This window comes from Larus michahellis, chromosome 8 (assembly GCF_964199755.1).
Source record: "Larus michahellis chromosome 8, bLarMic1.1, whole genome shotgun sequence".
In the NCBI taxonomy this organism is placed as follows: domain Eukaryota; kingdom Metazoa; phylum Chordata; class Aves; order Charadriiformes; family Laridae; genus Larus; species Larus michahellis.
The window spans coordinates 5,972,111-5,998,802 of NC_133903.1; the positions used below are offsets into that span (position 1 = coordinate 5,972,111).

The 26,692-nt window shown below is 46.8% G+C and overlaps 1 protein-coding gene across 8 annotated transcripts in view; it reads right to left on the bottom strand.

Annotated features, from left to right (window-relative positions):
- Positions 1-26,692, bottom strand: part of CACNA1H (calcium voltage-gated channel subunit alpha1 H) — a 254,577-nt gene that overhangs the window by 8,663 nt on the left and 219,222 nt on the right. For 4 of the 8 annotated variants that reach the window (XM_074597409.1, XM_074597407.1, XM_074597413.1 and 1 more), the window contains 8 exons: positions 19,725-19,876; positions 17,648-17,757; positions 16,386-16,519; positions 15,737-15,807; positions 7,539-7,617; positions 5,300-5,421; positions 4,476-4,814; positions 2,577-2,729 (listed from right to left, as the gene is read on the bottom strand). In XM_074597409.1, coding sequence (XP_074453510.1) covers positions 2,577-2,729; positions 4,476-4,814; positions 5,300-5,421; positions 7,539-7,617; positions 15,737-15,807; positions 16,386-16,519; positions 17,648-17,757; positions 19,725-19,876 — 1,160 coding nt within the window. The remainder of the gene's footprint in view (positions 1-2,576; positions 2,730-4,475; positions 4,815-5,299; positions 5,422-7,538; positions 7,618-15,736; positions 15,808-16,385; positions 16,520-17,647; positions 17,758-19,724; positions 19,877-26,692) is intronic. The other 4 variants (XM_074597412.1, XM_074597410.1, XM_074597408.1 and 1 more) reach the window with 3 other exon arrangements.

Here is a 26,692-nt window from a genome sequence, read left to right on the forward strand (position 1 = left end):
GCTCCACTTTCTCAGTAGTCTAACAGAAGGATCACTGTATCTGGCTATTAAATCTCAGTTTGTCTTTACGGGATTTTGTATTTGTCTTCTCTGGCTGGGACAAATGAACAGAAATCCCCTCTTGACATAAACAACGGCAATTTTTAAAGTTTCAGCTATTGTGACCCTATTGACTTAGGGATGTGGGCACATTTCAAATGGCTTCAAAGCCACTCTAATAAGTTCCTGAAATATGAAACATGGACAGGAAGCTTGTTGGCTCGCACCTGGTGAGCTGCTCTCGACAGCTCAGAAGGTTTGGAGACACACCACCACAGGCACTGCTGTCCTCCTCTGGTGGGGAACGCCTGATGCTCTCAGGAACCTGATCCCATGCCCTGGGAATCAATGTGGCTCCTTCAAAACCCATGAAAGCCCAAACTGGACCAGCGCTGCTGAGACTGTGTATGGTGAACCCTGCCTGCAGGAACCCTGAGAGCTTGGGAGGATCCCAGATCAGAGGGCTGGAGCACCTCTGCTATGAGGACAGGCTGAGAGAGTTGGGGTTGTTCAGCCTGGAGAAGAGAAGTCTCCAGGGAGACCTTAGAGCCCCTTCCACTCCCTAAAGGGGGCCTATAGGAGAGATGGGGAGGGACTCGTTATCAGGGAGTGTAATGATAGGACACGGGGTAACGGCTTCAAACTAAAGGAGCGTAGATTTAGATCGGATATCAGGAAGAAATTCTTTGCTGTGAGCGTGGTGAGAAGCTGTGGCTGCCCCATCCCTGGAGGGCTTCAAGACCAGGTTGGACGGGGCTTTGAGCAACCTGATCTGGTGGGAGGTGTCCCTGCCCAGGGCAGGGGGGTGGCACTGTATGATCTTAAAGGTCCCTTCCAACCTGAACTATTCTGTGATTCTGTGATTCCGTGACAGAGACGTGCAAGATGGGAGCCTACTTGCTGTGGGACCCCTCTCTAGCCAAGTAGAAAGGCATTAAATTGACCGTAGAGGCTCATGATAATGGAGCTCAGAGGCTCAGTTAAGCATCTTTAATCAGTGAGCACAACTCCTGCCTCTTGTGTCTGGGAATCAATAGTCTGTTGGAGCTCTGATTTTGCTCTGCTGCGGAGGCAGCCCAAGAAGAAATAATCCTGCAAATACCTCCACAGGACATGACCCTTCCTGGGTGATTAAATGGCCAGCAGATACTCTTGTAAGCAAAGGTGACTGGCAGGATACTCTGGAAGAGGGAACACTGTAACTTCTCAGAGGCCTGGAGCCAAGAGCCTACAAATAAGTCGTGGGCAAAATTCCCAGAGGAAGGGCTCCTCCTGATCCCTCTCCGAAGGCGCGTGTCTCCACCGCTGCGAGGGAGTTTAGCCATTTCCCGCAGCCTGTGCGGTGGGGAAGGCAGAGGCACAACAAGGGCAAGAGGTAACTCCCTGTCCGTGCCTGCCAACGCTGGCATCCCTGCACAGGCCAGCTCCGGTGGCATCCGGGGTTGTGCTGTCCTTCCCCGTGGAGGTAACAAACTCTCAGCTCTGCCAGCAGAAACTCAGGACCCCTTGCGGTTGCATTTACAAAGTCCCAAATTTTGCCTGTCACTGAAAGATGCTTCCCCGTGATCTCCCTTTCAGGCTCTGCAGCTTCCAGGTGCCGAGCTAATGGATACCCTGCGGAGAAGATTGAGGATTATATCTTCATATCACTCATCTTGCACAGGGGAAACCACTTGGTCATCAAGAGCTTAATCTGAGCCCAGAATTTGCTTGGAGGTGCTGCGAGATACTTGCCACTAGAAGGTGCCTTGACAGTCATGACAGAGGTCAGGTGATAAAGTGGGAAATGGCCCAAATCTAAAGCGGATTAATTCTGGGTGGCCACTGGAAGTTCTGTGACGACAGCAAGTGTGCTGCTCCCCGCTGCAGCGTGTGCATCTTCATCACTGACAGTGGTTCGCATGTTCTCATGCCCACCAGAGGACATCTGGAGCTCATTCCCCCTGAGGCGGGCACCGTGCTGCAGCAGGGCAAACCGTGCAGGGTCTTTATGTGACGTGACCTGGGCACTGGTTCATGGTGCAATGGCGAGGGACTGAGCAGAGGGGACTACAGCCCTTCTGGTCTGCTGGGTGATGTGCCCAGAGCATCTCCTGAATCCACAGCTCTGCTGCCTGCTGAAAGCCTAAGGTGTTGATCTACTTATGTCTTTGTTTCCTCAATACCGTATCATAAACAGGTTCTTACAGTAACAGTAAGGAAACCAAAATGGGCTGTGTTTTCCCTGCAAAGGACTCTGCCTGCCTCCAGCTCTCGATATATCACTTGAAGACAGACTGCTCACACATCACATCGCACATCAAATGTGAGACTTTTTCAGCGAAGAAGAGTATTATTTCATTCGTGTCCCACACAAGGCTGCTGGCACGTTCTTTGCCCAGCCCCTGCACACGCAAAGGCAGTACAAAGGACAGAGGATGGAAACGACTCTTGTGGCTGTGAAGCGACAGGTTTAGGACAATTCAGACACCACCGCTAGCTGCACAGCACCAAAGCACAATGCCACAACGCAGAAGCAACGGCACGACGTCATTCACCTCAGCCTCGTGGCCTGGGGTTTTGTGGGAAGGTGTCAGGACATGGTGGGATACAGAGCAGAAGGACGGGATTTCCATCATGGGAGCCTCTGCCCCCTCCAGCGTGTCTGAGTCTGGGATGGCTAAAGACACACTCTCACAGCTCAGCGCCTCCTTCAAATTGGGGAGATAGAAAACATCAGTAGCAGAGCAAGGCCGGGTCTTAACGCTCGAAGACATTTGCCCTGTGGCATTTCCTTGTTGCCCCGTTCATCCAGAGCAGGAAGGAATAGAAAAGGAAATGTGGGCTGAAAAAACTGGCACAAACGGCAAGTAAAAATACAGAGCATCTTGCAACACTTTCCAGGGTGCCCATGCCACCATCAGTGGCAGGATTAGTCATACAGAGCTCTATGTAGTTAATATTTTCAGTGCAGCTATCAGGGAGCGCAGTACCGAGCTGCCAGCCATCCACGCCTGCCCAGAGGAGCCTGCGCCTCCGAGATGTGAGTGAGGGCATCACCACAACCCAGCCCCACCGCGGTGCCTCTGCCTCCCTACTGTGCAGGGGAGGGGAGCCTGGGCTTGCAAATCCTCACCTGCCTTCGAGCAATCTCCTCTGCGGGGTGGGGGGGGCGGAAAACTGCAGCCAGCTCCCCACTCTCGCTGTTCTCCCTCTGGGGAATGTCACTTCTCGCTATGGCTTTCCTAGGGCTAAGAGGAGGCTTTGCATGGCTCCTGATGTGCTCGCGAGGTATTGAAAGATGAGGAAAGCCCAAGGAAAATTAACTCAGTTTGCAATCGCAGCCTATGTGAAAGGATGTTCCCTCTCTTCCCCCAATGAGAAAAGCAACCTGGGCGTTTATGGTGCGTTTTCCTGCAGAAATGTCTATTAGGAACTACATTCAAATAGTGAATTCCCCATTGCTGTGTAACTAAATTTCCTTTTACTTGACTTAATAGAGCCTGATACATTTTACAAAAATCTAATTTAATGTAATTTAATCTCAAATCCCCCACTGATTTTGCAGTAGATTTATTTGTGATCACGGTGACAAAGCAATTTCGTATTCACTCTTCATCATATGCTGCTGACATGAGATGAGACAATTATCTCCTGCCCCTCCTTCCCCCCTGACTTCCGATTGCCCTATTTTTCTGGAGCACTAATAGAAATCAGAAAGCAGGCAGCGTCTGGAAAATCAACACGAAACCTCCAGCTTCTTGCTGAGGGGGTCTGACAATTCCCAGGGTCCAAGTCAGCCATGCCCTAAGCAGAGCACGAGACAGCGGGAAGCTGCGTGCTCACACCGGTGCCAGACAAGCCCTCCTGAGCCGCACACTACGATTTGCTTGAGGCTCCTCTGGAAATCCCTAAGTGGGATTAAAAAGAATCTGAGCGGTATTTCTGTGTCTGTGTGAAGGGAGTTTATGCTGTCCCTCGCTGTATGTGTCAGGGCTGACAGTGCCAGCATTCCCACGGCTTTATGAGACTGCTCCCTGGTGCTGCTGCCATGCTAAAACGACAAGGATCAACGCATTGGCTGGGAGAGCAAGACAAGGACCTGTGGCAGGACAGGGACCTCTGAATGAACTGGAAATGGCAAGAGATGGACTTTCATCCCTCCCCCAGAACAACGGTCAGGACAGCGTTAGCCCTGGAGAACGCGTTTCAAGCAGCCTTCCACCTCAGGGAGCCCTCCTGAGATGACTGGAGATGTGGAGGCGGCTGTGACATCTCTGCTGTAGGGGGACCTGGGAAAGCTGCTTTCCTCCCACGCTGCCTTGTCTCCTGCCTCTTTGGCTCTGTGTCCCTCGGGATCTGACTGCCTGATGATCAGACAGCAGTGACTGGTAAGAACAGTCCCCTCCCTACCCTGAGCCCAAGAAGAGCAGAAGACGCACTGCGTGAACTATTACCAGGGCTTGGTGTTTCACCTGCACCGCTGACTCGGACTTCATGGTCTCCTGACTTCTGTAGGGTGCTCTGCTCTCCGGGGCCACCGCGCCTCCCCTGCTCCCGCCGGTGGCCGAGGTGGTTGCTCCTCTGGACATCTCCAACTCGATCTCAGCATCCATCTCAGCATCCTCCTTGGCCTCCTTGTTGCTCTCCTCCAGATGCTTCATCAGCACTGCCACCACTACATTGACTAGGACGAACTGTGCGATGAGGACAAAGGTGACGAAGTAGACAGGAGAGATAACAGGCAGGTAACTGAGGCAGTGCTTGTCTTCCCGAGTGCATTCCCGGAGAGTGTCCTGCAACAGAGGGGCAGAGGTGAGGGATTAATAAGGGCTGGGGCTCTGCTTGGGCTCAAAATACAGAAACATGAAATATAACCTGCTGAGGACTGAAAAGCATGTAATTACACATCCTAGACACAATAGGTACAACAAAATGGATAGGAGAAAATATGGACAGCGTGAATTACACCACCTACAAAGAGGAGGATGGTGTTACATCCCAAAGGCAGAGAGCGCAGAATACATGGTTACTCCTCTCAGCCATAAGAACCGGCATAATTTTCACAAAGTATTATAAATATGTTAAAAAGAATGAAGTTTCAGGTTGGACGAGACTTAGGACAAATTATCCCTTGAAAATGCACTTGACTTTTAAATGGGAAAGTTTAATTTTCATGTTTTAAAAGGAAACCTTCTTTGTTTTCGCACAAGAGGTGCCTAAATTTCTCTGAAATCTACATATCTACGGACAGAAGAAAGTACCCAGAGGTCGCACACACCTTCATGATACCATTCCAGTTGTCTCCTGTTGACACCCTGAAGAGGGTGAGAAAGGCCATGCCGAAGTTGGTGAAAGTTGCGTGCCGGCTCAGACCTTCACAAGGATTTTCTTCACTGCAGTCTGCAGGAGAGAGAAGCAGAAGGACGTCAGTGAAGTCATGTTTGCCAGTGCTTATTCAGAGCAGCCCCCCAAACCTGGTGGTGAGACCCTGAGATAGGCCACACTGATAACACGGCATCAGGGAGGACTGCTAAGCGGTGATCTCACGGTGGCCTGCAACTACGGAAGGGCAGCTGCAGAGATCATGTGGCCAAGCTCTTCTCAGTGGAGGCTATAATGGAGAGCAACACACTGTGGCTTAGGAGGTCCAGGCTGGACATTAGGAAAGTTGTTTTCATCTGGAGGGCCCAACAACAGCCCTGGGAGAGGTCACCGCAGAGGTTTTTGTTGGAAGATTTCAAGATTTCGCTAGGCAAAGCCACAGGAACTCTGAGCTAGTAATGGGGCTTCAAGTGTGAGGCTGGGTGGGGGCCTCCAGAGGCCTCTGCCACCGACATTTCTGTGATTCTCTTGACTTTACCCCAACAGGCAGAGCCAACACAAAGAGATATAAAAGGAGGTGGAAATAAGCAGACTTGCTGGGCTGTCTCAACAAATGCTGCTCTACAGCATCCTTTGTCTGTTATCCTCTTGATTATGTCCTTGTCTTGATTATTTTTCACAGGGTATATATGCCATGAGAGATATTTCACTGAGATAAAGTGAAGCAATTTGACATTTTCCCCCTGAGAATTAATATACTAATGAAGGTAAATTGAACGTATGAAACCTCGCTCTTTCCATAAAACACAGGCTCATTAAATATTCATTAGGACAGACAGCAATGTCTCTTGCTCGGGCGTTTCGCTATTGGTTATTTATTTCAGCGGCAAATAGGAAGGAAAACCAAGAAAGCGAAAAAACCCTACAAATGACTAGTCTTGGGGGAGCACGCGCTGGTGGTTCTCAGGGCTGAGATGGACCAGCAGCGATCGCGTGAAAGAAGTGAAAGTATTTCCCAGTCAAATCAGGATGGGAAGTGGTGTGCTGACTGCCTGCAGTTTGCCCCAGACAAGACCGGGGCTTTCCCAGTCACTGACCACACGCTGTGATTACCTGGGGCTGGCACTGGCAAGGTGCGTGCGTGGAAACACAAAAAGGATTCAGAGCAGCAGAAGGTGCCTCTGTGAATAGGACATTTTTCACCTTTGTGGCTGAAGCAATACATAACTATATGTCTAGATATGTAATAAAACCCCCGCAGTATTTAATTTGGGATAGATGCAGAACTATTTTTTTTTCCAGAATTTGTTGAAGACTGAAAAATAATTTGTCTTTGGTTGAAAGAAATATTCTGCTTTCAGGCATTTGTAATCCGAGCAGAGGGCTGGACTCATAAAGGGGATTAATGGCAGCCATAAAATCACCGTGGAGTAAGGGCCCTTCTGATGCTCTTGAAGCCCTAACTGGGATGCAAACATTGAGAAGGCAGACACATCTCCTTTCAACAGTGTGTTTAAAGGCAGTGACTGCCTTGGCCTGGCTAAGCTGGGCAGGGTAGGGCTACAGCGTTTTCTCTCGGACTCCACCTGATTTTCTTTTTAGTGGTGGACACATTCATGATCAGCTAACGCAGTATTCTCAAGCTGGAGAAATAGATGATGCTGGACAGTCAGGAACCAGTGGATGCTTTCTGATTTATGTAGAAAGGGGAAGGTGACGCTGAGAAGAACAATGGACAGACAAGATTTGGGCAGCTGGAAGAGCAATGTCAGCCAAGCGCAGAAAACTAATGGAGTGTGGTGGAAGCTCCGAGGAGGGACATGTTTATGGTGGCATCTCTCCAGCACGAATCTGACTACCATCCAGCTTTGCAGACTCATGTTCTGTCTTAAGTAGCAAGCTTCCATCTTTGTGAACATATCCATGCTGGACAATTATATTTAAACAGTTCCTGTACAGCCAAGGAGGGCGTTGGACAAATCTCTAAATGTGTGTGTGTGTGCACGTTAGACAGGTTCTGTATTACATCATCATGTGTCATCTGTGACCCTGAGATCAAGAGAAAACTTTAATCTTCAGACCATGAGCTGTGAAGCTAAGGAAGGCCCAAGAACGAGCGAGAGAAGAAAGGAAACAGCTAGATACCAAATAAACATCAACCGGATGAAATAAATCGTGTCAGGCACATTACTCACCTAGCTTGCCAAACAATTCCACTCCCAGGGCAGCATAGATAAAAAACAGGAGCATAAAAAGTAGGCCAAGGTTCCCTACCTACACAAGGAGAAAGCAGAACAAGGGTCAGGCAAGTTGAGGTCATGAATAAAATTGCTCCATCACATTTTAAACACAAGAAAAAGAGGGACTGGTGACCAGTGGCTAATTATCATCTCCTCTGGCTTCCAACAATCTGGTCTCCTTTCAACATTCTGCTTTAATAGACCCAGAGAAGTCTCCCGCGTGGGGGAAGGAGGAGATGCTCCCAGGTGCAAAGCAGTCTCTCTGGCTGGTGCCTCTCCATCACCCTTCCACTTACCCGGGATGCTGCCTTCATCTGTAACTCGGCCAACCCGTAGCTGTAGCCCCAGCGACACTTAGCACTGCACTTCAGTGCATTGGTAGTTTAAGTGACCTGGTGCTCTGGTATGAGTTTTAAGAGCCTTTCCCTTCTGTTTGCCAGGTTTGAGACAGAGCACGAAGGCTGAGGGTTTCAAGACAGTGACAAGACACGTCTCAAGCCAAAAGAGGAATTGCCTTGTTTTCAAAGGTTTCGCTGGCCTGGAGGGCTTTCAGAAAAGGAACATATGCTCCAGTAAGACGTAAAGCTCTCCTAGCCTTGCCACTTTACAGATATTTCTCAACAATGACTACCTGAATTTTAGCTTTCAATGTCTCAAAAGAAAAAGCCTTATTCCACATACCAACATTTAAATGCAGGCACCTTGCAGTTCAAACTCTGCGTGGTGTGCTACTATTAGGTATGAACACGCACTGCAAGGTGGCGGAAGGGGATGCTAATAGAAGTGCAATGATGCTAAAGGGAACACAGAGGCTCTCGATGACAGTGGCATCACAGACTTATCTGCTCTTGAGTCAATTGCTATATTGGGTCAAAGCCTTTAAAACATCTCAAAGAGCAGATTTTTTTGTGATTCAGGCAGAGAACACGAAGGCAGAGTAACCTGACCAGCTAACCACCTGCATTTTACCCGCAACTAACTCTGGTCACATTTATCTTTCCTGCCACTTTTGAATGCCTGTGTGTATCGTCTGGTAACAGAGGGAGCATGATTGAGTTCTCCAATTAGACACAGTGTCACAAACATCATTTTATCTCTAAATAAAAATGAACTAGGTGGTGATTCAGGTAGTCAGGCTGAGGGATTCATGATCTCCAAGGTATCTTCTAGTGAACTCTACAGTTTGAGAGAGTTTTCTTCTCTGAGGCAGCACAGCCACAGTGTTGCTGGGTATTTTGACCACGCTGCTTAATTTCATTAGAAAAGGTATCAGTATGATGCGTGTTATCATAAAATTAACACAGCTATCGCTTATGAAGTAGAGTTGTTTTTGTAGTAAAGAAGTGGGAATAGTCAAATCACCCAGTGGAGACTGTAATTGCTATGAAGCCTAAACTGGCTACTACGCATGGATCTTTACAATTCCACTAACGTTATTACCATACTCCAGGGAATAATAGAGATAATACGGTGATGTGGATGGCTGCTCTGGATTATTTCATCTGCAGGTACTGTCTCCTGGAATAATGTTTCCTAACTTATGTCTGCTGGACCACTGGTGGTTTGTAAGACATTAGAAGGCAGTCTGCAAAATGACTGCAAATTAGAAAACACAGGAAAACAGGCCCACAAGCAAATGCACACACATGCTGCCAGGGAGGCAAATGAGCAAATAATTAAAGAGAAGAAAAATAAAAGTGATAAACAAGTTTTCTAGGTCGAGTGTAAATTAAAGCCTGATGTTGCAGCACTGCAGAAGAGGGTCTTGGAATTTTTTCAAAGCAGCCTATAAGCTTGAACATTTTACTGCTATTTTAATGCCTAATAAATCAGCCTGCAAACTTCTGGCATTGATGAAATTCCAAAGCATTTAGGCTAACATCAAAGTTATTACCAGGTTATCAGTCAAAACTAATCTATCTCTCAACATGCAAAGCATGTTATGAGCTGACATTTGCTCATAAACAATTTGCCTACGATCTAACGTGCATTTGTAAGGGATCCCATATTTAAGATCGTGACTAATTACATTACTGAACCAACACGTCTCACAACTAGTCCTTCAAAGACCAGTTTACACTCATGCGTTTGCTGTATAGGCTCAAGGCATCCCAGCCATAGGCATGCTCGAAAAATGCTAACAGAAGCATGCTTGCTAATGCGCTGTTTGCTGGTGGCTAAGGTTGCACGTGCCCTTGGCTGAGAGCAGACACAGGGGCAGTTCCAAAGCTCAGCTGATGCACAGGATCTCTTGGGAAGTGACTGAATGTCTGACAGATGTGGGAGCATGACTACATAAAAGAGAGATGTAGGAGACGGCAGCAAGTCAAAGATTCTGGGATGGATGACGGTATGACCTTTACTGTTAAACTCCGTCCCAACTTGTATCTAGACAGCCAGAGCTGCTCTGGAGTGTCAGCTAAGAAACAGGTTGCTCCTAATGTGCACAAGAACAACCTGCTGCTGTGACCACCCCCTGCAGATGTAGCATCCACATGGATATGTGCAGGCAGTTGGTGGCTTGTGAGGTTGGAGAGCGCATGATTTTCTCTGCAGCCCACAAACGCTTGATGCTCAAGAGAATGTGGCTGAGCAGTGCCAGATTTAGTATTTTGTCAGTGCTAGCCCATGACTCCCAGGCACGTGTCCCTCAGGAAAGGAGAGGAAGGTCCTCTTCAGCCCATGTCCTTCACTAACCCTGAGCACAGAGAAGGACCCAAGGCATGTTCTCAGAGATGGGCTGAGGTGACGACGGCGAGGTCAGCCAGCGGCTGCTGAGTAGCGGAGAAGGCAGACTGGTTGTGTGTCTGTGACCTCGAGTGAGTCATTCCTCTCCTGTAACTCAACGTTCCCATTTGTAATACCCTTGCGGATAGGTAATTAATGTCTCTAAAGCACTTTGAGATCTACTGAGACCAGATAAGAAAAAGATCGTGCATGAATCATGCTGCTGGGAGGAACGGGAGGGGGCAGGAGCACATCCAGGCACTTTTCTCCAGCAGCCAAAGGCTGGGATGCCTGTGCCGGGCTCTGCATCAGGGACAGAGATCCAGCTCTGGTCAGTAACCTCATCTTTGGCAGCCGGTCATCCAGGCAGGCTCTGAGAAGTGGTTCTGCTCTAGCAGCACTGAACAGGTCAGCCCATCCTCTCTTTATCTGTCAGACTCCCCCTGACTCGGGCTGAGGCCTTTGGCTGGGCAGAGAAAACTACAGATAAGGCCTGTCTGGCAGCCAGGGGCTATCCATCATTTGCTGTGGCTCCAGTGTTGAGGGGAGCCTGTGGCCTGTAGGGAATGAAGCAGAGATGAAGAACATCTCCAAGATGTTCTTGGTGCCCTAAAGTACCTCAGAGAAGGTATAAGAGAAGGCAGACCCTGGTGAGTATCTGTGATTCCTCCTAGACCTTCACTTTCTGGCATCCTGGCTGTCTTACACTGCTGGCAAAACTGTCTGTGTGCCTGGGACAGAGGCACACAGTGCCTTCACCACAACACATCCCAGCTGGATCTGTGATCTACCATTGAGAAAGCCCAGGAATAACCCTACTCAGCGGCAAGGAAAGTGACCGTCCTCTCCACACACCCAGCAAACCCCTTCTCCCACTGCCCCTGCATGACCTGGGGAGGCTGTCTCTACTTTAGCTCTTGTGGACATCGCCATTAGTTTATTTGCCTCAATTTATGTGAGACTGTTAAGCACCACTGCACGCCCCATCAGAGTTCAACCTCTGACCTATGCCGCTAAGAAAGAAGCCCATATCTGCAGGCAACTGGGATGCAAAGCGACCATGCCAGGTTGTGTTAGCTTCATATGCGAATGTGTTGCATTGATCATGTACCACAGGAGACCGGCCACTTGGGCACCATCACTCCTCTTGCACTGTCAGCTGTGTGATTCTACCCAATTCCCTCTAGATCCTGCCGGCCTCTACTCTCCCTGCTCTGGGAGACGCACTTGTGAAATACATGTCTTCTGCTGCCCCACTCCTGCAATGGCTGGCTGAAGCACACTACAGTTGCTCTTGTGCCTCTTCCTGCTCTCACATCAATTATTTCTGCATCACTGGCCCACACCTTGGCATTTCAGTTGTCCATGCAGGCAACGCACACAGCTCCCTGGGATGCCTGTCAAGAGCAATTTTGCATAAAACTAAGTCCCTGCCAATCCTTCCCAAGGACACGAGTCCTGCTCATCTTCCTTCCAGCACTCTCCAGCCAAAGCAATAAGCCTGGCAGCAGGAAAACACAGTCTAATTTATGCACTAGACCCAAGAGAAAATGAACACATTTGTCTGCTTGGAAAACGTAGGCCATCTGTGTGAATTCCAGGACTAGTGGAAAGGGACAGACAGACAACCTTGGAGGCTAAAGTCATCTCATTGGTGCAACCACAAGGCCACCAGCTGAACTCAATGAGTTTCCCTTTCAGTGTATCCACTCAGCCCCACGGAGACCAGTGCTAACAGCCAGCAGAATGGTGGTTTCTTTATCTAACGATTTCTGCTTCACAACTCAAATCTCTCAGGCATCTCTGCACTTCTTTCCAGTGTGCAGCGTAGCACCCCCTTATCTTCCAGAATCTGTCGCATCTGCAACGTTTGCTGGTAAGACGTTTCTATTCTTGCTCTGTGAGATTCACAATCACTGTGGGTTTTCAGCGTCCGGCAAAAGTAGGCTATTGTTTACGTCTCGTAACTGTTGTCACGGAACGCTAGATAACCTCTTCAAGAGCTGAAGGTGGGATAAGCACAGGAATTAGAGCTCCATGAAGAGTTAAACTCCTGGAGAGGAGCAAACTACAGACTCTGTCCTTCAGGGCACTGACAGAACGAGGAGTTCTTCACTTATTTCTTGGCACAGAGTCCATCTGGGGGGAGTTCCAAGCTTTGAAGACAAGGAGGAGGTATACTGTACAGTTCTGCATTTAATTAATGTGCCATCCGCAAACCACGTGAGAAAGAAGAAGGAAAAAGAACTCAGATCTTCTGATAGGAAAGTTCCACACTTTACTATTGTTGACTCTGCAGAGCCAGGATGACAACTGGACTGGATTCCACTTTGTCCTCTCTATCAGGAAGAGCACTGGCAGCTTAGCACTGACTGCAGGTTTTCTTACTGGCAAGTGGTATTAGAAGTGCTGTGCAGGCTGAGCTGGGCTGCTCAGTATGGTGGATTCACTTACACAATGAGCATTTCAACCCAGCCAAATGTAAAGTTAGAAATCCAAAAGCGAAGTGCAGGGCATGCGACAGAAAGGGAGAATTGTACTTTGGGAAGCAGGGGATGTGAAAAGGACTAAAGGATTATCATCAAATAGGAGTCTTATGGAGCAGACATTGCTTACAAAACCGATGCAGCCACCAGATGTATAAGCAAGGGAATATTCAGCGGAAGCATAAAAGTGCTATAATTCATTACATAGCCTTAATGGGTCCAGAGCTCATAAAGAAGAGGAAAACATTTGAAACAGGTCTTGAAAACCTGCTTCATACTGAGCCATTAAAGGATTTCAATGTTCTTCTGTTTGCCAGACTACAAGAGATTATTTTATCTCTTATTGCTCCAAAAAGGAGAAGTTCTAGAAGAAAAAAAGCAAAATTACATGCAATGAGAAAACAAACTTGGCTAATTCAGACTTAAAACAGCAGATTTTTTTAGCAGAAAGAGTAAACATATACTGGAAGAATGTATTTCATCAATAGGGGATGGCTGATTCCCTAACACTTTGCATCCTTAAAGCAAGACCAGGTGGCTTTTAAAAGACTTGCTGAGGTTCAGTGCAGAACTGTGTGGTTTGTGTCATGCGAGAAGCAGGCCTCTGCGATCACAGGGGAGTTTCTGGTCTGTGAATGGCAGCACTGAACTGGCTTAATTAGGACTGGCAGTGTCTAAGTGATGAAGTCAATGCTGGTCACGCTAGCCTGACTCTTTTTAGCCGCTCCGTTTAAAACAGTGGATCGATCTGTTTCAAATTTACACCAGTGTAGCTGATTTTAGCACTTCATATTTTGAAGTCCATGACAGATTTTGTTCGTCCTCCAAAAGGGTATGCCATGAGGGTGCACCTTCAGAGCTGAGGCTGGCAGTGCCTTTCCAAGTGACCACGACCCCACTAACTAGTTCAACCTCTTGGTCAACCAGCTGTGAAACAGGAAAACTTGGATTCCTGTTCAAAAAGCAGATACTGCCTCGAGACTGCACAGCAGTGGGTAAAAGAGCCAGCGCTGCACGAGCACAGATAGCCTATGGCAGGAACGTGATGATCGATTCACACCATCCCAAACATTTCCTGGGACTACGAGGGCATAGAGGTGGTGGGCAAAGAAGGTGCCATTTTGAGATCTTTCCCTGACCATTCTTTCTGCCTCTTTTGCCTCTCCTTATTTGTTCTCTTCTACTCCATCTCATTTTTTTCAGAGACATGGTGGAGAAGATGATCTCTGAACTGGTAGACATGAGATTACCAGACAAGGAGGATGCAGCAGGGTAGGAAGTCTTCCTGCATCGAAAACAGCAGCTCAACATCAGTCTGAAGTTCCAGAAGAGGAGACTAAGCCTGTACTGTGACTGCTTCAAACTTGAATCAAAATGCTAAGATTTCCCCAAGTCTGAGGATAGTTGGTTCTGTGAGTGTTACTCAAGCTATATCTGCTGCTGAATAAAAACAAATAAGAAGCTGATGAAAATCATCAAAAGAGAGAGAAAGAAAGTGTATTGCAATGCAATGACAATACCTTGTCATGGTAAGCCCATAAATGGACATTCTACATACACAAGGCAAAGAATTTCCCCAAAACCTTAATGAATAAACATCAAATTCATTTTTCTTGTCACTTAGCAGACATATTCAATGACGATTTTCCAGCTGTGGTTTTAGGCTGCTACATTAATTGGGGTAGGAACCGTTCCCCTGCCTTTGAAATGAAAGCTGTAGCTTTATGAAGAATGATTGGTGTTGGAGAGGTCTTCCCAACCTTCCCTTCTCATTTTCTGGATTTCACTGGATGACAAAATGGCATTTTTATCTGCGCAAGATCTGCTTGGAATATCCCTGGGCATTTCCCTTTAAAAGAGACTTTCTTTTGAATGTAAACTGCAAAAAAACCCCAAGGAAATAAAAAACCTGGCCTGCAGCCATCCTATTGTTTGGGGGGGGGAGAGAAAACAAGGGGAAAGAGAAAATATGCTCTGTAATCACAATGCTTTCGAAAAAAAAAAAAAAAAAAGACACAAATCAAATGCTTTCTTGAAATGCCAAAACAGGGGTCAGGTTGGTAAATTCCATGCTTTAGTCTCAGCCAAAATCCATCACTGAAAAGGAAATATGAATACCAAGGGGCAAATGTCTCAGCTTAGAAACATCTTTATGGCAGTGATGAAAAGTAAATGGGTCTTTCCAAGAAAAAGAAATTCCCCTTGTTTTTCAGTTCATTTTGAATAGATCATGGGCTTCTTTGTACTTAGCAACTAACTCAGAGGGGTATATTTGGGTTATTACATGTACTAGTTCTCCTGATTCTCATATGGCCACTCATATTCTGGAAGAGATGTCTACACAGTGTCTGCTTTTCAAATAAATGGATCCATAAAAAAGGGGTCCCAGCAACCGAACATTTGAAGGATCCTATCAAATGTCATTAAGACTGGCAGGATCATTGTTCCTCTTGAAGCTCATGAGAATATGGTGATTTGAAACCCCGCTTCAAGCTTTTAACACTCAGAAACATCCTCCCTATTTGCCTTTTAAAGTCTGCGAGCTGCCAATAAACACGGTTGCTCCTGTCTCACAAAGAAAACTACCGAGCTGGAGGCTGCCTACTTGCAGTGCTTTCACCAACAGCTTTCTCTGCCTATCCTTCTGTTTCCTGAACTTGCCAGTGAAATCTACGCTTTATAAAAGCTCTGCCTATAGCAATTGGCTCTCTGTTAACTCTTTTTCCATCATTCTGGTTCTCCCATCTAACACACACTATGTGAGCAGGATGTGCCATGCAAAACTCTGCTACCAAGGCACTGGTGGCAGCAGACAAAGCTGATATCCTTCTCAGGTGGCTTCTAGTGCCCACCAAACACGATGGAGAGCTGTCTCCAGGCCCAAAAGGCATAGTCCACCAAGGGGAACAAGCTGGGCGTGGATGAAGTCTGGGGGCTTACCTGGGGAAGTGCTTGTACCACTGTGTCCAGGAGAGCTCGCATCCCGGTGGCCATTTTAAGCAGTTTCAGCACTACAATGAGAATCAAATCCTGGTCAGCAGGGCTGGGAAATATTTCAAGCAAAAGCCATAAAGGAAATCTAGCTTCAGATCTTGTAGGGAGGGTTTACACCTCTCTTGCATCTATTCATACAGATGGCAAGCTCACTGCATCCTGGCACGGCCCACAGAACATCCGAATGTCCTGACTGCTTCCCACACCAATTAATGTTAAGGACATCAGTAAAACAGATCAAAAGCCAGAACCCCAGCGTGCCCTAGCAGGGAAATGGGAAAGTGATGGGGAGACACTTCATCAGTGAAGAGCATCATCTCCATCTCCGATCTTCCCTTTTCCACAGCTTCCCGCTGTTACCTGGCATCAACATAAAAGGTCTGCGATCCCAAGTTTGAATTAGAGACCAATCTAAGATGCCACTGGAAACACTCATGAAACCCCACCTTGTTTGTCTCTGAAATGATGTTTTGCAGCCTCATCACCTAACTGTTCCAAGTCAAACTGAAAAACAGCAGGACTAGAAGAATAAACGGCCAAACCATTTCCTGACATGTCTGGAGTGAGGGTTGGACACCTATGGAGCAGGCCGTACCTCTTGCTATTCTCAGCACCCGCATGATGCGTATTATTGTGGGGTTGATGGGCAGCGCAGCGTTCATCTCAATTTCCTCCAGCGTGATTCCCACAATTGATAAGAGAACTATGGCCAAATCCAGCTGATTCCACCTAACAGACAAGGAGAGGAAGGACAGAAGAATTAATCATACATGGACAGACACCCAAGAGAAGAGAATTATCTGTTAATAACAAGCACAAGTAAATCCCAAATGCCTCTCCTCTCTCGTATCTGGGTTCATGATCTTCTATGTGGTAGGAAATCAACTCACTGCAGATGGCACAAGACGGCGTCTGAGCCACAGGCTGCTGTAGCCTGTGACTGCGAAGTGTCCCTGTCTACTTCCCAGTCCCTATCGTCCCCCTGCTATCCACTTGGAGCCACTCAGAGGGACATGATACTAGGCTAGAGGGACCTTTAATGTAGTGCAATACAGCTGCTATGTTATGTCACCTGTTTCTTGAATTACTCCACTTGAGTATCTTCACTGATTTACAGCCTAACACTTGCAGAGGGCCTTCCACACCAGCACCAGAAAGACAGTAAGATTTGAAGAGGCTGAGGGCCTTTCCTACGCAATTTCCCTCATAAGTAATATTGCTCATAGGAGCCTCCAACCACTCAGTCAGGATAAATGAGGCAAACAAGCTGCTTTTGTGGAAAAGTGTCCAATCCTACCCTGCTCCCCAGCAAGTCGCCAGACCACAATGCGCTCTCAGGTATATTTGCTTCCAGGTAAATGTGAGGCAGAATAAGATCCGTAGCTCTCTGCAGCTGGGATCTGAAGGCACAATTACCACTGTCTTTGCCAAAGGCTTTACAAAGCCAGCAGACTACCAAAGGGGTGGTTTGGACTGCAAAGGAGACTTGTTTTTAGGGACTCTTGTGACCTTAGGTTGCCAAAACTACTCTTTTGAGGACTGGACTGATACCAACAGGTTGCTTCTGACCTCTAAGCTGAGCCAGTCAGACCTGAGGGAGGCAGATACTGGGGGAAAGAACGTATCTAGAATTTTGTAATATTTCCTGAATTCCCTCTGCAAAGTAGTACCAGTAGTTCTTAGAATTTTTAGTTCCTACACTATAAAGTTTGCACCCATGGAGAGACAGCCCTTTGCTCTTCCTTGCACACAGCGTGTAGTACTATCATAGTGACGCTACATTTACCCAGCCTCTGGCTTTGAAACTAGGTCAATACAGCTCTATTCCAAATGCACAGGAGTTTAAAATATTCTCACCTGTCCTTAAAGAACCTTCGAAAACCAAATGCCACCAACTTCAGAACTGCCTCGAACACAAAAACTATGGTGAACACATAGTTGCAGTACTTCAGAGCTTCATCCAGGGACTGAAAAGAGAGACACCAGTTAGACCAGCCCACGCTATCCTCTCCTAGAGCCCCTGCAGAGGGACTGGCAGGCACAAAGATGGCATAGGCACACAGATGTAAGCAGTAAAGTCATAATGGCTTGCAGAGCTCAGTTACAAAACTGCACTAAATCACACCCCAAAATTCAAATAAAGGATTAGACATTGATGCAAGCAAAAACCTCATAAGCGCTAATACTAGTTGTGCTAAAAATGACAAGAGCTATCAATCCCCCAGCTTCAATGCATAAATTGTTCAGACTCTGGGACAGAGAGAAAATCTTACCCCTTCCCCTAATAAACTTCACTTCTTCTAAACTCTCTAGTCTTGGGTAGAATAAAAGACTTGATGGATCATTTCTTTGTTCCAGCATGGCAATCCTGAGGACAATGGCTTTGCTTAAAACCCTCAGAAAAATAAATAACGTTGGAGATGGATTAAATCTTGCCTTCTTGAAAAATGTCACATCTCTAGAGCGGGGCAAAGTATGTCCATATTTGGTGCAATGTTCACGCTCTCTATAGAGCTGCTCTCGGAAGTTAGGAATCTGCAGTGTTTATACTTTACACTGATGAGTGTTTACAATGGATTTCATTGGAACCGTAGGCCAATAATAGCAAAAGAATCTTGCTAGGACCTTAAAATAGATAACTGCAGAGTGAAACAGCTCCGGTTGGGCAGGGATTTGGGGAGAGGAGGGAGGGAAAGGGAATTTCGTTAAATGTAGTATAGGTCTCTCACAATAAAAAAATGGTAACAGTGAACATCAAAACAGACACAATTGGAAATAAGATGCAATAGAGGAGTCTGCAAAGCAATGCCTGCTTTGTTGACAGAGGAAGCCTCAGGACGCAGGAAAGCTTTCCTCCTCACATTTGTGTGATGACTGTGCTTTGCTGACCCCAGCTATGTGGCATGACCACGCACTGATTTTTTGGGAATAAGAGCGGAAATTTTTTCATCTGTTGGCATTCCTCAACGCACCACTATCCCTATTTTTGTTCCAGTGTCTAAAATAAAATGGCAACTTAAAAGTATGTGGGACAATTTACTATTTCATCTGAAGCACGCTGCCTGAGCCTGAATTCTCTTATCTTTTGTGATGGCTTGCATTCAGACTTACAACAGTATGTTTTACGTGAATGTAAACCAAGTATAAATACGACCTAATTTGGATACATAACATTTACATGTGAAACAAAGGCTGTTAGGCAAAGGAATTATGGGGGCAGAACAGCACGGAATCAGCTGGCGTAAAACACACAGGCTTGGTGCCCCTCTGGCTTAGCTTCCAGGAGGCATTTGCAGGTTATCCGGCAGACCATGCGATACTAGAAACGTAAACACCAAGCCCAGAGCTCCATGAATGATAATGCGATGGAAGATTAACACATGCGGCAAATAGACAGGCTATATGATTTATGCCAAAGGTTTTCTTGGGAAAGAACGATTGTATGATACATAAAGAAAAGAAGGGTTGTATTTAAGAGTTGGTTTATTCTAAACTTGTTGAGGAAAAGAAAAGTTGCTCTGCATGCGTTAACTTCATGTTTCTATCTGTTAGTGGAATATTCTAAAACTCTAGAAAGGTTTACAGTTTGAGGGTCAGTCATGTCTGTGATCAGGAAATATTTGGACTGTTTTTTTCCTTGTTGAAGTTTAGTTCACTCTCCATTAGCCTTATTCTGTTTTCTTTTATGCAAGAACAGGGAAATCAAACTTTTGGCTGAGGCAAGTGACTCCCATCTGGCCTAGAAGTTAGACGGATTGCAATGCTGAGTCTGGAGCCTGCTGAGGCTTTCAAACAACAGGGAATGCTCCCAGGGAAGCAGGGCCAGCTGCAGACTGGTCAATGGTATCCCAAGGGAAGCCTGAATGGTCCTCAGGTCCTCTGCTACCCCATGCTGCTGTGTTTCACAGCCAACATGTTGCTGGGCGGCTCTTACCTTTGGCTGGTTGTAGTGCTCCATCGACATAGTGATGACATTGACCCCAATGATGAATGTGATGAAGAGGTCGAGATAGTGGCTGGTGCAGAGGGTGTGAATGTACTTCCGTGCTGGTGAATAGTCAGCATAGTAAGGCCTACGTTGGGCTTCTGTAGAAAAAGAGAAAGAAAGGCAACGCAATGAATGCAGGCCCTGCTGCACGGTTGGCAGCCATTGCAACGTGCCCTGTGGGTCATATCTTACACACGCCCAGACGCAGGGCAAACCCCATGGGAGAACCGATTCAAGCAAGCCACGTGAAATGGCCAAGTTCTACCTAGTAGCGAGGCCTTCAAGAACTGCAGTAGCGTTACCACGCTGAGCCAAACCTCTTGTGCCTGCAGAAGGGACCTCCACAGCTTTGACAACCAGGTCCTTTTTTCTCCCAGGTGCTCTCTGTCTTTCCTGCTCTGTCTCAGGCTAGAGGACAACCTCTGCACTTAATGGGACTCTTGTCACAAACCAGAAAGGGTGAGAAGCAGGATGGAAATGAGACCCAAAGCCAAGAGAAAAGCTTCAAACCCAGCAAAGCTTCAACTCCAGTTTAGAGGAAAGGCTTAGGGCAGGTCTCTGATAGGCACCTCTCCTAATCCCGCTGATGTCAGGTATATTCCACGTAAGAGAAGAACACAACCTGAGCTCAACTTCTGTGACAGAAGACTTTTGGTGTATTTTAAAGGTCTAAAGAAAACATAGCAATGCCTGTGGCAAAGTAGGGCACATGCGTGAGGGTTAGTAGCACACAGGAGAGCATCAACAGCAATGGAGCGGGGGGGAGTTCAGCATTTGTCTCTACGAAGACTATCAGCACAAGCTCCTCTGGAAATATAAAAACAAGGGCATGGTTCCATCTAAAAAAAATCATTCAGGCTATGACGGCATGAATTTTATATCTCTGCCTCTGGTTGTGACTCCTCCTTTCTTCTCCTTGAAATGGGGAAATTTCTGCACATGAGCAAGTTCCCGGGGCTGTTCCAGGGAGAGTGTTTGGACGCTGCCCTGTGACTCAGTTGTATTTACTGTGTGTGTCTCTCTTAAATTAGACTGTGACCACAAGATGGCTGTGGGCACTCAGATGGAGTCAAATTCTTTTCAAACTTAAGAAATGTAAATATTCAAAAAGTGTACTTAAGGCCAAAGTCAGCATTACTGTAGATTTTGCAAGTGGAAGAGACACGTTAGGTCATACTAAGTCAGAGCAAGATTGTTCTTAACAGGGAGGCTCTTTTTGCAAATGGTTCAGCAAATTCTGCTTTAAATGCATGAGGAGCTGGGAAGAAGGAGTTTCTTCACCTTAAAAATAAGGAGGGAAAGAAGTCCAAAAGTACTCAGTGCCTCCCTGAAATACATCTTCCACTCCTCTCATACTGCTAATATCTTTCAAATGGAGTGACTCTTGAAATGGGGGGGTGTGTGTTTTTTTTTCCGGTAGTGCAACTGATGCCAGATTAGAGTCCAAAATCCTAAAATAAACTGGATAAAGAGAAACCGAATCTGTTGCTCTCTTTCAACTGATATTATTTCTGGTAGTTACAAGTGGAGCGGAGGCATTTGAAAAACATTTCCTTCTGACCAGGGTCACCTAGACTTATTTTTTCTGCTAATGGGTGTGGAAAAACAAGGTGAAAGCAAACAATCGTTTTTGAATACATTTTTCTGTTGCTTTCATGCGCCTTAGTCCTACTGGTCATCTTGGACTGGTAGGGAGGTCTTTGCTACTGAGCTTGGCTAATCTTCCAATGTGTCTAAAAAATAATAATAAAAGCATTGCAGTATAATGTTTACTTAAGTCTGTACAATGTGCTTTCATGTGTATTCAGAATTACGACACACTTTTTTTTTTTTTGTTTGAAATGTCTTCTTGGGAATGCAAAAAACCAATTTGTTGGGAAGTCCGAGAATACCCCAAATAACCAAATGTTATATTAAGGGACTATTTATTAATGACTAATGGTTGATTAATGGATCTCAGAACGTTTGCAGTGATGGGCAGTGTGCGAATACACTGGAGAGCAGCACATGAGGAGAAGAGGCTGCAGGTGATGGCAACTACTCTTTAACCTGCCCAAATGGAGCCATTAACTATTCAGTAAAAAAATCTGATGTTTATTATGTTTTATAAACTACTTATCTAATTCTAAAGCATAATCACAAGAAGACATTTTTCACTGTAAAGCTGCTGAACAGAAAACCTTGTAGGCTGCCTGTCAGCAACACAGCTCTCTCTTTACATGGGCTGGAAATACAAATAGTAAGGAGGAACCACCCAGCCATGAAGGTGGGTCTGTTTTGTTGCGTGAAAGCATCTCAGAGATCTGTGTCTGTACACTCTGCCACTGCTCAGCGCTGGCTATGCCTGGTCAACTGGTTCCTCAGAAAACTTGGGACAGGTTTAACTTGAACTGGGATGAGGGAGCTCTAGGAAACGCCTTATACTCGTTTAGGATGCACTACATCCCTAAAGCCAGGTTAACAGACGAAAAAGAAACTTCTCCTGGGGGGACACATACAAGGACAGTCTGGGATAAAGTTGACAACGCTTCGAAACACATGCAACAACACTGTCATGCTCAGTGCAGTAACCCATGCAATGTCCATTAGAGGAGATACCGCTCATGCGAGGCTAACGGTGGTGAGCAGGGGTGTGCAGGAAGGACAGGCCAGCTTCTGCTCTCAGCGATGTTGGTGTTAGGCTGGGGTGATCCTGTGAAGGCAGAGGGGTTGCAGCAGGGTGAAAGCAGTGAGAGATCAGCAACACAGCTTCAGTGCAGCTCTGACCCGCTCCAAGCAGGAGGGCGGCTGTGTTTCAGAGGCCCCCAGCTCTGCTGGGTCACTGCTCATTCCCGGTCCCTTTAGGAACAGGAGTTTTACTTCAGTCAACAGCACAGCAAGGGGTTCTGGCCTCCTTTCAGATCAGACACGCATTTTTACCTTTTAGTGAGAATATACTACGTTATTCCCCTCAGTTTGGGTGTAAGTGTTCACTGCACACACCTACTGCTACAGCGTGCTCAACCACAGACGTGGAGTCTGCAACACAACCTGCATGAGGAGAACAGTGGACCACGGGGACGTGGGCACAGCAAAGGGAGGAGATCTAGTGCATCATTAATCACAGTTGGCAAAACGCAACCTGTGCCTGGTTTCTCCAGGGAAACGGTTTCTGGGATGAGAGTCCAACCAGACAACTAGCAGACTTTTATCAAACACAGACAAGTATCCCTTCAGCTGAGCTCATGGTTTGAATTGGTGGAAATGCAGGAAGGAAAGGAGCAACCATCAAATATAAGCAAAAGGAAAACCACAGTCCTTTCTCGCCCCCACTTCTGGATGTTGGCTAATGCTTGAATCTCACCTCTCTGAAGAGTATTTAAACTTCTTTGCTTGTGATTCTGCTGACGTGAAAATTAATGAAGCACTGTCTCCTAGCTTAAAAGCATTTAGGTTGGCATTACAATTGCTAGCTACAGCTCCTCCATTATTCTCCTCTGCATGAAACATTAGAAAGCCCTAATGGGTTTATATGCATGCTTGGCACAGAGTAGCTCTATACCTGCAGCTGCCTGGAAAAATAAGCAAGACGGTTTGATAATTCCCTAGTTGGAAATACTAAACACTCGGATCTGCAGTGCCCAAAATTTTAGTTACAGCTCAAATGTTTCTGCTGGATACAGAGATGGTTCTGGCATTGAGAGGATGGACTGACTTAACTACCACTGTGTGCTGCCCACGATCGCTCACCCCTAGAGAGCAAGGCTTACAGTCAGTACTCTGAAAGGCATCTCTGCTGGGTCTTAAAACAAAACTGGCCTCTTCCTTCTACAATACCCAGACATTCAGCTCTGGGAAATGCCTCAGAGAAACACAGCTGTGGCCACGCTCCTCTCCTACAGAGTGGAAATGAGGAAAAAAGCATTTGCCTTTTATCACTTTTCAGGGTCTTCCCAGGGACCAGTGACTTGGTGACACTACTGAAAGGCACTCTCTGCTCCCCAGCTAGGACCTCTCTGGGCTGCATCAGGCATTTTGAGCTTTTCCAGCGTTGCCTGCGCTGCTTTCGGCCCACAGTGTCACCCAGACCCCGCTTGCAGCCTTTGAAGCCCAGGGACTGCCTGTGTTTGACCTGACATCGTGCTCTGCTCAGCGGCCCAGCAGCTGCTGCCTTCACAGCAGATACAGGCGGGTTGGATTTGGCCCCGTATTCTGAACACAGAGGAGATCAGACGATCCATGTGGTTTTAATCAAAAACCTTAATCTGGGGAGGCTGGTTTCGGTCTGTGTCTTCTGAAAACCACATTAAAAGGTTAGGAGCTGCAGGATTATTAAATTACACTACACTTATTTACATAGTAGATACAGTGGATGGAGGTAGTGGTTGCATCAGAAAAATATTCTAGTTTGTCTTGAATTTTTACCTTCAGACGAAAAACTACGCTGTGCAGTTCTGCCTTTAAAATATATATCAAATGCATTTCTATGGTATATTCAATCCCCTGCCCTCTTTTCTCACGTGAGCAGAGTTAACTGGTGAACCCAGCGCCTTCTTTCAGTGCTGGCCCTGGCCTCAGCTCAGTTTATTGCAGCCCCGTCATGAAGGCTGGACCCTGCGGCCGCTGCTGCTGTCACGACAGCAGTGCCTTGCTGACATGTTTGGTCCATGAGCTCCGTTGCCAGTGCCTCGAGTGATACTTGTCACAGGAGCAGATGGAGTCAAGACACAATGACAAGGGGTGTGGGGTATCACCCTGCCCCAATCCCTTCGTGAAAGTGGCCCTCAGAAACTTTTTGGAAAGGTCTGAGGTGCTGCTTGACAGCAGCAATGTGGGCTGAGAGGTACCTTCCTCCAGGTGCCTAAAAGGCCTGAAAATTACCCCCAAAACAGACACATGATGATTTCCCATCCCAGCCACATGGGGTCCAATGGAGGAGCCACGTTCTCCTGCAGGGCTGTGTCCTCCACGGAGCAATCCCTCTGCCAGGCTCACAGCTCTGCACACAGGGTCCAAATCCTGGACCCAGCCTGCAGAGCCTGGGATTTGTACCCAGGGCCTCCTTGGATGGGACTGTCCAGGCACTGATAAACTGAGGCTTAACCCATTCCCAGGCCTGAGCCCAAGCCTACTGCGGCTCAATGGTGTCTTTTCTGTGTGCGTAGGTACCTACAGATGTCCAAAGACCTCAATACACAGAAACACTCATGGTGGCTACACACAGAGCACATTACGGACAGGAGACGGGACGCAAAGACAAGATGCCAGGCAGACAGGGCAAGTCCAGATGGATGGGTGTTGCTCAGATAGCACATCTGTTAGCTGGACTGGATTTTACTCATGTTAACAGCCCTAATTCTTCCTGCCTTTATGGTGACTTTAGGCCAAATGCTAGAAATGACAATTGAAGTAAAAGCAGGGCTCTCCGCTAGCCTTTCCAATGTAGCCTCCTTGCTCTTCTGCAGAATCACTGGTCTCTTGTGCCCATCCCGCCCCATGGGGACTGGCCTCTCACACGCTCTTCTCTATGGGTGAGACACACGGCACTGGGGCATGTGGAAAGCTGGCCATCACCGTGCAGTGTCCCACGCCTGCCCGTGCACGCAGACACTCCCCCACAGAGACTCTGCCACGCACGGCACCAACCACATCTCACATCTTTCTGAGTCTGCCACATTTTTTCACCAAATCCACAATCTTCTAAATTACCAAGGAGGTGAAAACTGCTCCCATTTAAATTAAAAAAAAAAAAATCCATTAAAATGTAAATAGTAATCTTCCAAAATGTGTATCAGATGTTTGATTCCACCTTGTCAACAACTCAAATTTGGATGCCAAGCTGTCCATGTGAACAGAGGCAGGTAGGAGACCTCAGAGCCCGACGATCCGAGGTAACCTCCTGGAAGCCCAGCACATGGCCAAACGTTTAGCCTCTCAGTTGCTCTATTGGACTTGATCACCTTCCAGAAAGCTGTCCTCCTCCCCGTGTGCTCTCAGTGAAATGTTACAACCCACATCTGTGCAATGCTTGGGTCTGCAGTCTGAAATGTCTCCCTGACTCTATCCTTCGAGATAGCTGGATAAAGAGGGGCAATATGTAACAGTGGCCACCACTTTGACAGGGACTGGCTCTTTTTGGTGTCTAAGAAGTGAGCCCCAGACAGGCTTGTAATAGGATTTGCTTACTAATCAGCAACAGCAACTGGCTGTGGTTAAGCTACCCCTCCTTACCTGTGCCCCAGTCTATTTTCTCTAAGGATGCTTAATGTTCTTTAATAATCTTCTTTTTCTTTTTTTTTTTTGTATAAACTTTAAGTATATCTGAACGTCTTCTTGGGTCAGCACATCGGGGTAGAAATACTGCACCAGCAAGGGGACTCTTGAGAGCCTGAAACTGATTTTTTTTTATTGTGCTGGAAATGCTGCCTTCAGGATTTCCACTTCTAATCCTAGCTGCAACCTCAAACTCAAAAACCAAAATGCAAAAAGGGAAATGAAGCTGCATTTGAATCCTTCTAAATCTCTGAAGAGATTTAATGTCTGTTTGCGGCTAGCTAGCTTGATCTAGATTTCATTCTAACCCAGCTACTTAACTCACAACCAACTAAAATGAAATGGGCTTGGCCTTCACTGTGGTATCAGGTCAGTCTGTCGTTAAGGCCCTGTGGAGACCTTGGCACAGACATTTAGTGCTGAGGTCTCCCATGGCTCCAATATAGAGGACCACAAGAGCAGGAGAGGAGCTGCGGGGGATACAGCTGCCTGCCCTTCAAGTGTGGACGGGCGGAGGAAAGTGGCTGGGGTTTCTACTAGCAAAGCCTCTGTCTGCTATGTCCGTGGAGCCAGGCACAAGGCTATTCCATCTAACTGCAGTTTTCCCAGCTGAAAACGGCTACTTATGGCCTGATGTTTGGGAGACAACTAGCCATTTGTCA